General features: G+C 40.3%; 1 protein-coding gene across 1 annotated transcript in view; it reads left to right on the forward strand.

Moving 5' to 3' along the window:
• Positions 1–1,479: 1,479 nt before the first annotated feature.
• pcp4b (Purkinje cell protein 4b) overlaps positions 1,480–17,686 on the forward strand; it is a 38,610-nt gene continuing 22,403 nt past the window's right edge. The window contains exon 1 of the mRNA XM_084716379.1: positions 1,480–1,639. Coding sequence (XP_084572505.1) covers positions 1,631–1,639 — 9 coding nt within the window. The 5' untranslated portion in view covers positions 1,480–1,630. The remainder of the gene's footprint in view (positions 1,640–17,686) is intronic.

Here is a 17,686-nt window from a genome sequence, read left to right on the forward strand (position 1 = left end):
CTCTCTGCTTCTCTCACCTAGGGGCGTGCCAACCACCATCAACTGCAGGTAATACACCTCATACAACCCCACATTAAATAAGCTGAACTAACCCATTAATGTGCTGCAGGTGTCCTATACACTCTGTAGGACAACATTGGCTCAGTTATAACACTGCCATTGCATGCAGGCAACACAGATTGTGCTGTGTCTTGCTAACTTCATAAGCTTCCACGAAAACCTCAGTACCATCTGCTGCACTTGGCAAAACAAAATGACTTAATTTCCCTCCAACTATCTTAAGCAGAGGAATCTGAGGACTGCTTTTTGCAGAACAAAGACTGCAAAGCCATTTTCAGTGCAAATCCACTCCGGCTCGTCAGACGCACTGACAGTCGCCCAGAGAGACACACAGGTCAGGTCAGAGCAGCAGAGACGTTAGGCTTCATTTGTAATCGACTTCCTCTTCTCCCATCCATCAAGACTCCAGTGGGACTTCACTGACGCTCCAGTGACAGAACATGAGGAAGCTGAGCAGCCTTCACATTGCATCCACATCAGAGCTTTGTGAATATTGGTCCTGTTTCTCTTTGTCTGACACAATTTCCATTTAGATGTGCAGGAGCCAGACAGAGGTTACCCTCTGCATGTTGGATTGAAGCTGCTACTTGCTATTTGAACGTTCAATTTGATAAACACCGCCTGCAATGAATTTTACAAATGGATGTATGGATTTAGGACAAATGATAATTAGCTACCTCAATTTGTGAAATTGATGTTGAAAGGAATGGAAAGGAGGGAATGGCCACTGTTAGATTGATGCAAAAGTATTACACAACCCTCTGCTAGAAATAGGTGCTGTTCTTTATGAAAAATCACCAGCACTAAGAAATTTAATAAAGTTAAAACGCAGAGCTCAGACTCTCTGATGCAATACATTTAACATGCTGTTGTTGTTTGGGAATTTAGCAGAGAAAATCTAATTAGCTTATTATACCACAGTAAACCTTTACTAGATATAATTAAGCCTGCAATAAATGTGAGAGGAATGCCAGGTAACACATTTCATAAAAATAATAATAATAAAAAAACAACTATAAAATGTATTGTAGAGACATTATAGAGACATTATAGTGGAGTCCCTATGGATCTTTAAGACGCACATTATGTTACAGTAAAGCAACAAAGGGAAGATAAAAAGAGCAACATAATTTCACTTTAGAGCTTTTGTTATGAGGCTCACACCCACGCTCCAGTACACACACACTCAGGTGGGAGTGACAGTGGTACATGTAGTGGAATAATAAAAATTTCTATTGATGACATGATGACTGGTGCATGAAATGCCTCCCAACGCTCACATTTGTGAGTGTTGGTGTTCATCAACAGGAGAGAGAAGATCCGTTTGGCTGATCATGATGAAAAGCGCTTACACAGCGTATGAATATTTGAAGGAGTTGGGTGGTGACTTGGGAGACACATTTGCCCACGGCGTTCCTATTGGTTTATTGGTGACGTGATGACACGGAGGAGTTGAGCTTAACACTTTATAAAGCTTCTCAGTCCGCGGCGAGCCACTCTTTTAAACACCACTGTTGCTGAAACTTCAGGTACTGGAAGCAGCCGAGAAACCTCGACGTAAACGTCCATCATGAGCGAGGTAGGACTATTTTGTTTTAAAACAAAGACACGTCGGGATTAACTCAGTCACGCGCCATCCGTGCGCTAATGCGCGGAGAGAAACGGCGTTAATGAGAGATTTCACAGCCCGGCGAGTTGCTGTTGTCGACGGATTTGTTTTAACTGATGAGATTTCTCATCGACATTTACTGTTACAGCGCGGAGATGATTCATTAGTGTCACATAGTGTACAGCTGCTCTGACAAAGTGCGCCGAGCAGCATCAGTGTAGGGAACATCAGGGCGCATCAATGTACAGTGGAATACTCCGCCTCAAGACACAGTATAGTAGATTTGCGACAGATAACAGTGTTTATTTTACACTACAAAGGTTCAGAACTACGTTCAGTTAGGATTTTTCACAACTATGAGCAACACAACGTGGCGAAAACTGAGCGTAATATGAAGCTTATTGTGACAGAAGAATAGATTTCACTTTGTCATTAATTTTTTTGATTATGAGAGAAGAACTTGGTCATTTAAAGGGACGCAGTCAGCCTGCTGAAATGTTTTGCTGGTGATTTATTTGACATCTTGTTCTTAGTGCAAGTGGATATCCACTCAGGTGATTGTACCAACTATAGTGTGTGTTACTGTTTGTTTATCTCTATGTATTAATAAGTCAGCAGTTAGTCTCGGGCATCAGAGATCTGGGACCACAGGGGGGTTACAGCTTGCAATGGAAAACTGCTGTTAGGTTTTCCCACAGCAGTCACAGATGTTCCAGCAGCTCCGTTTGGTTGAATGTAGAAGGAGGAGGATATTAATAGCTCGTTTTAATGGAGAGTTTTCACTTTGCATAAACTTAAGTTCATTCCTGAATGCCCCGGAATATTCTGCTAACGTCACTACTAGTGGTTTAAGTTTGGGCAGCTGTGGCACTAATTTGAAGAATATCATGCTTGTTACAAAATGTCAGTAGAATATATATATGTGTGTATATATATTTTTACAATAGCGAAGCAGCTAGAAAGGTGATCATGTCTTATGAAGAGCTGACACTCTGCTGATCAGCTGATCTTTATTTTTTCCTCAAAAGACTTATTTTTTCCTTGTCAGCTGAGTGACACTGTAATAAGAATTATCTGCATCCAAGTGACACCTTGGTTGTCACTCAGTGTTTGAAATATTTGCGTCTGTCAGCAGATTGTGGGACATCAAAGATATTCAGAAATCACCTCGCAGCAGAGATGTGGACAGCCAGACCAGCTCCAGTTCAGACAGTCAATACAAGTTGTAAATTACAATTCAGTTCATATCCAGTCTTAGGTATTAGTATTATAGTATAAATTAGGGTTGCACGATATTGGAAAACACTCATATTACAATTATTACAATTTCACTGAAAATTGCAATTGTGATTTTGCTAATATTTTGATCAACTGTGAGCCCTAGCATGTATGAAAGTAGAGTTGTTATACCAAATGGTTTCTGGTGAAATATTTTATTAATTTTCAAGAAAATCAGCTAAATTTTGTTGGCCACTGCTTTTTGTGACACTTGAAAAGAGGAGAGACTGAACATGCATAATTTTGGTGTGCAATTCTGCTCTGAAATTCTGCTTTGACACTTTATCAAATGAGCCATTTAGAGCGTATTCTGCTGCACGTTAGTACAGTAGGACAGACAGCAGAGCGTTAACTGGAAACAGGACTTTGTTATTTCAGACCATTTAAAATTCAGTTGAAGTTGAAGGAGTATTCTTGTTTGTGCACATATTTGTGGGTATATATTTGCTTTTTAAAAGTATATGTGCTCACAGGCAAATTTGTGTTTGTGTATCCGTGTGCATGTATTGACGTTGAGATGTATGCACAAAGGATAAGTTGGAAGTCTGAGATGTTATGTGTGTAACAGCAGCAGTAAACCTCCTCAGACCTGCACTTCAAACTCTGAGGTAAAACATGTCCAAACCCACAAACATCCTTCAGGTCAAGAAGGCAGCATTTTCTGAGTTCAATTCTATCTATCTGAGTCTAGTGGGCGTCCGGTCCGTCATTCTCTCAAATTGACTGGGGGCAGACGTCGAGCGTACTTCCCTGAAAGCTGTTTATAACAAATCATTCACCAGCTGCTTCAATAAAAGATGAATTCAGGGTGCACACACAACAGGAGCTAAAACAGCTCTTGAATAATTGAATCTCTTGCCTGCAGTGAAATCACCTGAGCCTTTTGTTTGGTAATAATGTGCAAAGTAAAGAGAAGCTGCCATCTCCTGTTGATTAAAAGAGGTGTAATTTTAGGGAGAACATAACCCCGGTGCAATTGTGAGGAGGAGGAGGAGGAGGAGGGGGAGGAAGCAGTGGAGCAGATATAAGATGGTTTTCCTGCTGAGGTGATATGTTTTGTCAAGTACCGCGCAGAGTGGAGTTGTTCTCAATCAAAGTCATGAACGTATTCAGACTCCAAACTTGACTTGAAGCCAGTAAGCGAAGCAGAGCAGCTCAGCATGTTCTGGATGGATGAATCTCGCAGTGGTCAGCACTGCAGCCCTCCCTCCCTCGTCCCCTCCACACTCGCTGCCCTTGTCCCCCCCCCCCCCCCATCTACCTGCACAGAACAAGAACAATCTTCTAAGGTGATGCTGTTACACAGTTTTACCCCTGCGTCTCACATTTTTACCTTTTGCTCCTTCTTGCTCTGTCTCTTGGCAAAATCAACAAAGAATAAAAAGCTTTAAAAGCCAACGGAACAATCTCAGTCCCTGAAGCTTCTGACTTCTGTCAGTTTGTTCATGTCAAAGAGGAACGAATGAGCTGAAAAGAGAGACTGAAAAACTGTCAGGTGCTCCCTCCAGATGCTGGAAAATGGCTGACTCAGACACTTAAATACTTTTTTAGTTGCACTTATAGTAGAGTTTAAGCTACAGAGCAGTTACTAAACATCATGACAGTCTTAAACTCTCTGAGGCTTTAAGGTACATCTTGCTGTTTGTGTTCTCTGCCATAGTGCTCACAGATTTTACATGTTTTTAATTCTCCAAGATTACTGAGCAGCATTGCGATATTTAGAAATGTGAAACAACCTCAGTGGAATTAAATAAAACTCCACAAACCACGTCAACAAAGGCCTTTTCACAGAAAACAGTTTGACTTGTCCTAACAGGCAAAGCACAGTAACCGTAATGATTGTATTCACACAATGTCGACAGAATGGGAAGAACAAAAAAAAAAAAAAAACCTCGTTATTTTGACTTGGATGTGTTGGAAGCACTCCAGTGGAACACATTATTCCACTATGGTTACTCCTGCTGCTAGCCTTGTAGTAATTTAAACAGACTAAATTAGCTTTTGTGGGTATAGTCATTAACATGTGAAACTAGATACAAACTGTGTATAGCTCCCTTTAATTTAGCTGAATCAATTGCATTGGATTGGATTTTATTTTCGCGTAACTTGCAGCCGTTTTTCCAAACTCCTGTGGACACTTCCTGCAATTCTTTTCACCAAGTTACTGTTAGAAATGCTCAACACCTCTGACTCAGATTATATAAATAATATATATTCTTGCGGAACAAAGTGAGCTGCCTGTTAAATCCTCATGGTGAAATCGGGTGTGTAACATGTCTGAATGTGTTGGAACAACCAACAAGGAGACTGAACATTTTGTTAATTTATTTCAACATGGTGCAGCCTCTCACAAGTCTCATTATTCAAAACACGGGGACATACTGCAAACTCACTTCTCCACTGTTTCATGCCTCTCCTGTCCCTGTCTGAACCTGCCATGTCTTCATTGTTCCTCATTGGTACCTCGGTAACATTATATTCCTCGTCGTCAAACTGCCCTCCATCAGACACTGTGTCTCAGCCCTAGTAATTAACAATATGACATGTTTGCAGCACAAACCTGACCAGTGAGCCGTGCAGCCCTAGTGACACACCTGAATGTGATGTAGCCATTATTAATGATATTGATTACACCTGTGCCTCACCTGTTTTATCATTGTGCTTTTAAAAGACACTATTTTAATCAAATCCAAAGCAAATCATGCCACGCAATGTGCAATAAACCGTTTTGATCGTTTCACTTAAATAAATGCAAATTGCCATGAAAGCACATAATGGATATGACCTATCACATGATAATGATGATAATAAAGTTGTTAATTTCAAAGTAATGTAGTTAAAAAAAATAGTGTTTCAACTAAACCTTTTTTTCTAGTCTTACAGCTGGAACAGTCTGGTAAGTTCAGAAATTATCTTTAGTGTAATTCAGCCTTTAAAACCAAGAAAAGACACCTTATATCATGATACAAGGATATCCAAAATACAGGACGATGTCTCATCTCATGTCATGATATCGATATAGAATCAATATATTGCCCAGCCCTACCTGCAGGTGGTCAGTGTGTTTCTATAGGTTAGATAACTTCGCACTGAAAAAGCCACTGTGAGGAGTTACTGCACATTTCCACCAAAAACCTTTTCCAGGGATGCTTGAACTCATGTTGACTCACAGGTATTTTTGGACCACAAAATTTCACTCTGTTATTTTCCCGCAGCCACTGACTCATAACTAAGCCGTCTTCAAGCCAACAACAGCAGTCAATCTCTAATTTCTGCAGCTTCCCATAAGAATGAGTTCTTCTGTCACTGTCACATCAGCTCCATCAGTGTCGGTGGGTGCAAGAAGAAGGAGCGTTCAGTTCAAACTTTGAAGACGAGCGTCTAAAGTAACTCAAAGATATTCTTAGATCTTACTGATCTTACTTTGGCACCTCCCATCCATATTCTGACCTGGGCTAATTAACACCAAAGCGGTGTTGTTACGTACTGCAGTAGATTAATGTACCAACACAGATGTGGTGGGTGTGTTTATAAGCAAGTATGAGGAAAGTTATGTATGTCTATGTGCATTTGAGAAGTTTTTTTACCCACTATTAATTTTTAAGACCTGCAACAAAAGTTTGCCCATCTGGGAGTGGACAGAAATGCTAATTATCTTGATTGGAAATTAGCATAAACTTAGCCTTGATTGGCTGCCAGATCATTACTTCAAGTACCAGCATCTTTGGAGATTTAGGGTTTTCAATGATTAAAAAAAAGCCTTTGGTTATGTGGACGACTGCAGAAATCAGCTGCGGTATTCAGGCTGTTTCTCTGAATTAGCCCTGCCTTACTTTGAACTTGGCTGAATTCAACAGCCCATGGACAGGAAACATAAATTTGACAGAAAAAGCTGTTTAATCCACTTTAAGCAGAGATTGGAATTTCTCTAAGTACTTCGACTGAAATAACCCCGACGGGGGGATGTAACGATGAGGTCACCACATTAATAGTCAGCACAAATCAGAGTACTCTGAATAGCTTCACAGTTTTTAGGACACTTAAGACCTTTGCTTACTTAGCAAAGTGAGCCTATTGTACTGCACTGCACTCTGTGGGCAATGGAGAGGCTTGGTGGTGCATGTTTTAGTGAGAATCATTGAATTTCACTGAAGTTCCTGAAGTCATCATTATGTCTCCAGATGAAACTGTATTTCTGCTGCAGCTCGATGCTTCACATTTATTAAAGCTGTGGGAGTGATGGCATCCATTTTCACTTGTGGTCATTATGTTGGGTACTTTATGGGATGTTATTTTCCTCTCTTTTGTTACTCTCAACACAAAGTTCAAGCATTTGTTCTCAAAAACATCAGCAGGTTTTACCGTGAGTAGCATGAGGTGCTCAGTTCTTAAAATGCATGCTGTATCTGAAGGTAGACATCAGCATTTATGCTCAGCAAAAGCCAAAAAATAGTCTCTCCAGGTTGGTAAACCTATAACAGGAACTGGTCTGTCCCTACAGTCAAATATTAAGCCGCTTTAGAGAATATACTGCTGGATTAGGGGACTTTTGTGGATTGCATAGGTCTGTTATGTCGACGATTCTTGTTGGCTGTCCAACAGGCAGATGGACCACACTTGGAGAGATTGTTTTTCATCCTAATGGTACACAAGATTAAACTGACTTGGCTTTGTAAATGGACTAAAATGTAAACTTGCAGAAATAAACACGCACCCAGTTGCGATTTATTGCTGTCAGTCTGTTGTGTACTGTTGTAATGGACTATCTGACCTAGCAGTGAAAGCATTTACATGGCATTTGGCCTCCATGGATGTTTTTGTCCTTTAATAACAGTTTTGATGTGATGGACTGTTTGGTATGTTTTAGCCACATTTGTGTTATGGCTCTTATAAATGGATTTACTTGGTCCATCAGCTATTAGCATCCAGCTATGAGATGGATCGGTACACATTTGTACAGATTTGTGTCCAAGGGATGACTGTAGTAACTTTGGTACCTTTTTGTTCACTGTTCTAATAGCACCATCATTTAGTCAAATTTATTATTTGTGAAGGATTAGTTTATGACCAGATGAAGTGTCCATGGACATAAATCTATATATCAAATTTTGTGACTATTTCATGACCTGCCTATTGGGAAAAAAGGCTATTTAGCTGAATGCAAATTCTCCTATGTAAACTGAATGCGTGAACTTGGTGGCAACAACATACAACACCTAAAAGAGTAATATGTGTAATATATTTACTGTAATTAATTATAAAATTATCACAATATGTCATCAGTGATCAAGAAAATATGTTCAGTTGAGATACTCGCTTCTCTGATGACAACACTACAGCTGCACTGTTCCCCTTTGAAATTTCTATTCTGAGCCGAAATAACTGTTTTTGTTTGCCTGTTTCATGTTAATTATAGTTCAAATTTATGCAGAATGTTGACCAGATGACAGAGCAAGTGTCTGTTTATGAGTTTATTGATAATCCTTTAGACAGAGTAGATGTTTATAACTGTTAAATTGAACAATATGTTAATGGAGTCTGGCAGGCAGAAAGGCAGGCAGTTACTGAACCTCAACTCTAGTGTGTGTATTTTCAGAGCAGTGGGTTTGTATTTCAGGCTGAACTTTGACTGACAATTGACAGTTATAAAGTGTAGGACTTGTCTTTGCTTGTTATTGTCCATTTATGATGTTGCTGGAGCTGGATATAGGAACTCAATAGGAACTCAATACGTAGGTATGCAAACTTTCATAATAAAGAAGAGGAGAACAACTCATTTCAAACATCTATGTCACCAACATCTTGTATTCATGACAGGACTTTTGGGAACCCTGTGCCTGTAGACTGTTGGTCTTGTTTAGGAGGAAGTTCAATCCATTCATAGAAAGAAAAGAGGCACTACTCACAACTTTACAATCATACTCTTTTTTGAATTTCAGACACACAGTACAGTGCTGTAACATATATTATACAGTTATGATACGGTGATTCTGAACTCCCCAACCCTTTATTGCTATTGGCATATGGGTCACTCTGCAAGAGAGGTATTTTTTTTATTTTCAAATTAGAAGCTTTGAAAGCATCTTTAAACAGCTAAAACTAGTCTATTATTTCCATTGTAAAACAATAATTTCATCAATTTAGTACTATTAGTGTATTCATTATCTTCATGTTGATTCATATCAGGTTTAGTTTCCCCATGAGTCTAATCAACAAACACTCCATCAGCCAACACAGTCTTTATCAACAGCAAAGAAGATATGAATGGCAATTTACTGAAGCGCAGCATCATAAATCACTTGGATTGGTGCTGAACGCACAGTGAAACTATTACACACTGGGTGGTTAAATGACTGGGATGAAAACAGTTTTTGTAATGCATGTGTGTGGCTGTTGTCTGATTATTATGCAGCAATAAATTCACCAGCTGTGTACACAGGGCTGATAGGGCCCTGTTTCTCAGCTTCACAGATTGCGATGCAAAGTGAATCAATAAAATACTGTAAATTGACATCTTTATTAAGGGCGCCGCTTCGGTGAAGTGCTTTGAGAGGTGTTTACCAAGTTTTTTTCATCCTGCTACAGATGGATGAGTTGTTGTCAGATTAAACTACATGTATGAAAAAAATCTCTTTAACTTCCTGGTTCTCACATGGCTGAAAAAATATGACAAACTTAACAGAAAAAATGGAAAATGACTAAACATTGTAGGATACTGTTGAACATTAACAATCTACATCAGTATTCAAATTGTAACACAACAGACTGGGATGTGAAAGGACAGTTTGACAGCCATAAAATGCGTTAATGTATGATAATAGGCATCAGTGTCATCTCTGCTCCATGCGTGCACCACAGTCATGTAAATCACACATGTTCAGCAATGTCAGCAACAGTGCACCATGAGTGCGTGCCGGTGTGTATGCTTCAGTCATTCACCTTACAAGTCGAGTGGGTGGGGAAGGGCTGAATTAGCAGAGCGACATTACTGCTGCACGCTGCAAATTTACCTCCCACAAAATCATTACAGCATCACACTCCACAGATCCGAAGCTGAAAATAACACTTCAGGGACTGCAGGGGTCTGCAGGCCAATCTAAAAAGGAAGAAGGTTACAGGAACAGGTTTGTGACTGCAGGGTTCCTCATTTACATATCTGGACAAATGGAAAAATCACACAGGCACACAAATATGAAATATGTTCCCTCAGTCAAACCTCAATAGCTGGATTGTGTTCGCATTGTAAATTTGCTTGGGTGGCAGACTATCTGTGGTATGTTTTTCCTCGTTTTACATCTGAAAATAATACAGTATGAGTCAGTATTATCTTTCATTGGCTTTCTTCTAAAACACAAACACCACAAAAGCCTGATGTGACTTCAAATTATCGTGCTAAAGATCTTACATGATGAGATGTAAATGTTCTGCTTTCTTAAATGTTTTGGGCTGTGTTCAGTGTGTATTCACTGGGTCTCAGTTGGTAGAGAAAGCAAGAGTGAGATATTAAATTGGGGTGAATCTACTGTTCTCGAAGTTAAGATAGTGTTCATACTTAGATTACTGTGTGTTCAAGAAGGAGAATTAAAGTTAAAACTTTTCTCTGTGTGGAGACTTAATACTGCAGTGGAGATGCGGAGCTTAGTTGTAAGATTTTACTGATAATGCTGAGGCTCAAGTCTTGAAGACAATTTGCTCTTCCATTTTGAAGCGTGTTGACAACCGCAACCAGACACTTTGACTGCAGAACAGCTGGTGAGTTCTCTAAGCCAGGCTGGTACGCTGATGAACCGTGGAGGAGTTTGATTTCCAGATTGAACCTTTCATTCGGGACATGTAATACCTAAACTGAGGTAGGGCTGAAGGATTTTGAAAAATGTTCCAAATGTGATAATTTTGACTGATATAGCAGTTGTGATATGATTTGCGATATTAAAAGGTATAGATAAAAGTATAATTTTACGTCATTATTCTCATTTTCATTGAAAAGCATATTAAAATGATTATGATGGGATTTTTACTGGAATCTGTACCAGACTCTGTAGAAAATGATGTGTAGGCCAGGTAAATGGCATTTTGACACAGATTTCACCTTTAACAAATATTGTTGGAAATACCTGCCTGACAGCGAGGTGAAGTGGTGAAAATATTCTAGATATAGTGCACATTTAAACTGATATGGATTTTTTTTTTTTCGGTCAGCCTTTTTGTAAGTGGCTAAAATGCATTTTGCTGCCGACTCTGTCCACAGCGGTATGTTGTTTAGCTTCCATGTCGGTGCTCCTCTCTGCTTCTCCAAACTGGAGCATTCTACTATAGGTAATACAGTCCTTATTGAAAAGTTCCTCATACAACCGCACTTCAAATAATCCGAACTATCACTTTAAGTAGGTTGCATGCGCATTCTCATAATTTGCAGAGTGTAACTGCTTGGGTAAAACATTCATAACGCATATGAACAACTTATTGCAAAGACTTAAAATTTGGTGAACTTTATGTTTTCCTCAGTGGACAGTGGGCTGTTTTTCACCACGTGAAGGTCAGGACAGTTGCAGCAGCTTTCTGCCGCACTGTGCTGGACTGGTTCGGGTAAAAATCTGTAGTTTTATTGATGGTATTCTGTGCTCTTCCCATTATGGACTAAATGGAGCCTAACTGCTGTGCTCATTTTCAAAGGAGCTCAAGTGGAAAAGAAAAGCTGCTGCTCAAAGTTAACACTGTGTCTCTTTGGATGTTAGAGTAACAGACAAAGATGAGACAAACTGCCAGTGTGGATGGGGATTTTTTACTTGACAAGTGGACATAAATCATGTCTGTCATCTCATCTCAACACTAATTTGATTTGGGACTGACCTGCCTCCTGAAGGCCCAGTAAATCCATATGCCGCTGTTCATGCTCCTGGATAAATATAAAAACAGTTCTGGGTCCATTCCTGATAAACAGTGAAATAAACAGCACAAAATCAGTTCATTGCTTGTGCTTAATGAACTATAACTGTGTAACTGAGTGAAACTCTTTCTTTATAAATTCTGCAGGAACCTCATGTCCTGCAGGTCTTTTTTTTTTTGTATTGCCATCTTTCCTCAAAGCAACTCTGTCGCAAACTCCTCTCGTCCGAGCAGACACAAGCCGGGAGCCAACGCATGCCCTCTGCAGATGTCACTAGGAGTTTACTGCAGCTTTTGAGGAAACGTCTTTTAAGACGATGCCTCACAACCACATTTAAACATGTCATGAGAATTTTAATAGTAGTAGTAGTACAGATAGTTTCCTGCAGCTTTCAGTTGCTTCTGTTGTTTCCTCCTCAGAGAAATTTGCTGGAGTGAACTCTTGATGATCCTCAGCTGGTGGTTTCTACAGTTTCACCTCTCACTGAAAGACCATCTCATTTGTCGCTTCCCTTCATTTGAAGAACAGAAAGAAGAGGAGGCGGTTTGGCCTTATGTTCTTTCTGCTTGAATTGTCTGTGGCCTACTTCTGCTTTTTTAAATTCTTAATGTCCATTGAGTGTGGCAGGGAACTCTTGGACTCTGCAAGCTGCCAAGGCTTAAAATAACCCCAGAAAGAAACAAATGAACAAATTAAATTATTTTCCCAATTCCTCCCCCTTCATTTTCATCCAGCACTCCACTTTGATTGTAATTACTAAGATATTTGTGATGTGTTTACGAATCCTCTGGGCATGGAGAGACACTCTATTAGTTGAATAGTACTACAAACTATGAGTGAATCTTGATTCTCCACATTATTACCACATCAAATACCTGGCTATCTCCTCCCTGGGAAGTTTTTCTGTGAGATGTTTCTATCCGACAGTCTCTGGTGGGCTCAGCGCAAGCAGAGGACAGATTCATCATTCCTCATAATTAGGGTCTTAATTTGAACACCTTGCTCTTTTAAGTTCATTTGCAAAGCTACTCTCCTGCTGCTTGGCCCACAAAAGCAGACTGGAGCGCTATCTGGGTCGCCTGGGTGCGTAGCGAGCGCTCTCTGTGTCACGTGGACCCCCCTCGCAGCTGATGGGCACTTGGCAATGGATGGGAGCAACAGAGTCGATCGCCAACAAGCTGGCCTGCCTCTAAACAAGCCAGTCTCTCTGGGTCTGAGCTCTCGTGCCCAAAATGGTCAGTGTTGCTGAGCCAGACGAAGTGACTGAAGCCAAAACATCAATCATCGCATTATGCAAGCCATGCTTATGAATCGGTTATTACAGATTAACAAACTAAGAAGCTTTTGGGAGTCACAATATTGATTTTTCTAATTTTTTCTCATCTGCTACGAATAGCGACGTTTCGATGTCCCATGCAACAGAGTTAAGCCAAGAAGCTGCAGGAAACGGCCATCTGACAACTAATTCAGATTTCCAAATTAATTCAGATTTTTCATGAGGAATATGAACCAAGACTTTCTGAAGCAGCACAGATATTCAAGATATGTGCAACAGACAACAAACAGGCCTATATTCAAATCCAGGACACCATGATGAGTCTTACTGGACTCAACCACGTCAGTTTGTCTAATCAAAACAAGGAAAACTAGAAAATGATAGAGATAGTAGTTGGCTGAATGTATTGGCTATCGGCGATTGGATTGAGTCCATCGTTGTTTTGTGGGCCAATCTTTTCGGGGCAATTTCTGTCATTTTATTTTTCTAATTGAATAATGTGCCTCCAAAGAAAGAGCAAGAGCCGCTGCTCAGGCACAGACTCTAATTCAGCTTCACAGTAGCCTACAGAGCCAGAATATTTTCACATATCGAGGTGAATTAAGGATTTACTTTGACCAAACCAGAGCTGGTGATTGTTGTAATAGTGGAAAAGCAATAACTTCTTCTAATCAAACAAACAATATATTAAGAACATGTTAATTAAAGCTTTTAGAGGTGCTGGTTGGTAAATTTAGTTTGGACAGAGTCAGTTTAGCTGTTCACCCTGTTTCCGCTGTTTTTTCTAAGCTAACAGCTGCCAACCTGCTGCTTCTCATCTAACTCCTAGGTTCTTTCCCAGAATGTTGGATTGTTCCTTTAAATCAAGTGAAATGAGTTCACCTCACATTATTGAACCAAAGGAACCCGCTGTGCAAATGAGTGTTGCTGTCTCACTTCATTGGCAGATTGTTGTTATTGTGATTTAAGTGAAAATCAGATTCTTGCTCTCTCCGCATGATTAAACCTATAGCAGAGAGCAGTACTTTAACCCGCTGCACAGCTTCTGTAAATCAGCTGGCTGATTGAACCAAAGCCCCAGCTGATCACAGGGAACTCCCTCATCTATTTACTGGCTTGCTGCTTAGTTAGTTCCTCCTTTCATCAGTGCAGCGCCCGGCGTGGGAGCGCGCCGTACAATCCCAAAGTGAGGAAACCAATCCCCAGAGATCGGCGACACCCACACTAATGAAAGAAACGCCAAAAAATGTAATCTTGCCAATTTCAAGGCTCATTAAGTTGTGTAACAGACGAGAGTTTGAAAGAATAATTTGAAGAGGAGCTGTAATGTGTCCCCCCCCCCCCCCCCTTCCCTTCCTTCTGTCGCTGCTTCCTTCATCGCTTTTCTCTGAGGAAATTCCTGTGAATCAAAGCATTTTCTTACCACAGCACCGGCATTGTATTAAGATGAAAACAAATGATTTTTTTTTATTCTAGAGGTCGTTTGTAGTTTTGTGATTTCAGGCTTTTCTGGGGCATGAAGGCATTAGTACTTCTTGGCCACATTTTGTGAGTTATGACTTGTACTGCTGCATTGCGAATACCCCCCCACCCCCGAAAAAAAAAAAAAGAATGACATTAGTGAGTCAGTGTGAGCAGTTTGATCACAGCTTCTCTGGGGACAGCTCCTTGGTTGCATGACAGCTGGCCTGCTTTTTGCTTAGACTCATGATTTTACCAAAAGCCCTCCTCAGCCTGAACCTCAGAAAAATACAAAGGAAGCCAAAAAAAAAAACAAAAACTGAATGCGTGTCTCACACACTGACAGGCGTGTGCATCGTGTGGAGGTGGCTCAACAGCGGTTACGGTAAAGTTGCAGCAAAAATACAGTTAATGTTAAGCGTTTCTGTGAGGAGGAGATCATCTTCAAAATCGGGGGCCAGACAACTGTTCACTTTAGCAGAGAGTCACCTCAGGAGCCCTGGCTGCCACGGAGGAAATGGGACGTGTGCAGCTGGGTTTCTGTGCCTTGCGGTTCGCCAGGCAGACCGTGCCAAGGTCCCAGCGTTGCCAGTCACAGTCAAACAGCTGATGTTTATGACAAGCATCTCAGCGTTCTCAGCATCTCTTCCTCTCCCCCTGCTCCACTCACTCCACCTGCCCCCAAGGCCCCGCTGAGGAGGAAAACCATCTCCACACTTGACTCATACATACAAAGATACCGACCTACCGTCATCTCAGTGTCATTCCCACACCTACGCTCAGCATGGGGATTAAAGGGATAGTTTGGATTTTTTTAGTTTTTTTTTTTTTATATGAGGAACTTATCAATAGTCAGTGAATTAACTACAGCAGAGGGCAGTTGACATGACCCAAGTTAGGAGAAGTAGAAAGGGTCATTAGCAGGTACCTAAGCAATGTACTGTTTTGGACAGGATCAGCAAAATAAGGTATTTAAGTTGCTTAAAAAATAGGTCCACCTAAAAAAATACAATCAGTTTAAGTGTACACTATATTTAGAATATTTCCACCAGTTTTATTTGCCATTGGACAGCCTTTTCTGATGTGAAACCACCATTATATAAGCCCAATATTGCTCCCTCCAAACCAACCAAACTCCATAGAGGAAATCAGTAATTTTACCTCACAGCACATGGGACTTGCTGGTTTACTGCTGCCTTGATCTGTTAGTTTGTTTGTATTATTGTGCGACTTGTGAATCCAAAATATCCCTTCAAAACACTTGAATAATCCAAACAAACTAACAGACTGAGGCACTGGTAGACTGATCACTCCCATCTTCCGCAAGATAAAATTGCTGATTTTACCAATGGGGTTTGGTTGGTTTGGAGAGAGCAATGTTTAGCTTATAAAACTGTGGTTTCCTATCAGAAAAAAAAACTAATTGAAGGCAAAGTAAAGCACTGAAAATATTTTAAATATAATTTACACTTAAACTGATACAGATTTTTTTTTTTAAAGATGTACCTTTTCTAAGTGGCTAAAATACCTTTTGTTGCTGACCCCGTCCATAGCAGTTCATTGCTTAGCTTCTGTGCTTGTGCTCCCATTAACTAGAAGCATGACGATGGTATCTACTGTATGTACCGACTATGGACAAGTACTTCACACAACTCCACTTCAAATAATCTGAATTATCCCCTTAACAGGAGAACTTGTGTTGAAAAATGTCATCATTTCCATTAAAACCCAAAGTAAGTGTATTTCCTGAACAGACTGTGGAAAGCGTAACAAATGTCATCAAATATTTGAATTAAAAAAATCTTACTAAATGAAGGTGTGAATTGTGTGCCATTGTCTCAGTGCCAGAGGCTGCAGAAGTGGATTTAGGCTTAAGTGCCAGGCGCATATCTTGACTGTCAGTTTAGATACGTTTCAACCTTAATTCGTGCCTTTCTTTATGTTCTAATTACTGTGGTCAAACTACAGTCTGTCTTTTCAGAGGAAAAAAGGTCCCAGGAAAAGTCAGTAATTATGTTTCATGGTAATTACTGACCTATGTGCTGCACTTCAACAGCACAAACCCACCCACTTCCTCCTCACTTTCAACCAGATGTGTACTGGCTGCCCAACAAAGGAAAGAAAATCCAAAAAATCTGCAGTTGGGAGTTATTGACCCAGCACTGATTTGGCAGAGTTTCAGTATGCCCTGTAGCCTGTATGACAGTATGGTTTATGTAACTGCCAGTGGAGCTCGTACAGATGAGTGGTCTGTAGCACACACTCACTCACACACACACACACACACACACACACACACACACACACACACACACAAACACTCGTAGTAAAGAGCACGCACAGACACTCGTGCCCCACTCCCACTGCCTGCACAGTGAGGATGAGCAGGCTGATTTCTGAAGAGCTGAAGAGGCAGCAGGAGAGAGAGGTTAGACGATCAAAAGGGAAACAGTGTTTTACTGTGCAGGCTTTCAGCAGAGCAGCGTCCACCATACGCTGAACATCAGAGAGGCGGCAGCAGTAGAGTTACATACTGCCATGAATGATGCAAACATGTCACTGTTGTCACTGGAAACTGGCATCATTACCCCCTCATGTATCCCTCCATGTCACTCTGTTTCATCAAAGTATTAATATGTTTCAGTGTAACCAAATCATTTTATCAACATGGTGATATTGTAATTTTAAGGCAAATTCCTCAAAGGGTTTATTGCATGGGACTATATGGTCTTTCTTATGTTATACCAGCAGACAGTTTAGCATAAAGACTAAAAGCAGGGATGTATCATAATATGCCCACCAGCACCTCTTAAAGATGGAAATGTTAAAGTTGATTGGTGTCTAGTAGCTATGTGGACAAATCTGTGCAGTCACAACAAAGTGTGGGTAGCTCGCTAATTGACACAGTGTATTTCATCTATTTAATCTGTATGCAAAGTGTCATCAGTGTGAGTTTACCAGGAAACTAGACACCAGGAAGCACGTAAAACCTCAAACAACTTGTAATTTTCACTTTGGTGTTTGTACAGAGTTAAAATCAAGATATAACATGTTAATTAGTGATATTAAGAGATGTTGGTGTTTGATTTTTTTTTTTTAATCTTTGAAAATAGCA

This window comes from Lutjanus erythropterus, chromosome 4 (genome assembly GCF_056507025.1).
Source record: "Lutjanus erythropterus isolate fLutEry1 chromosome 4, fLutEry1.hap2, whole genome shotgun sequence".
Lineage (NCBI taxonomy): Eukaryota > Metazoa > Chordata > Actinopteri > Lutjaniformes > Lutjanidae > Lutjanus > Lutjanus erythropterus.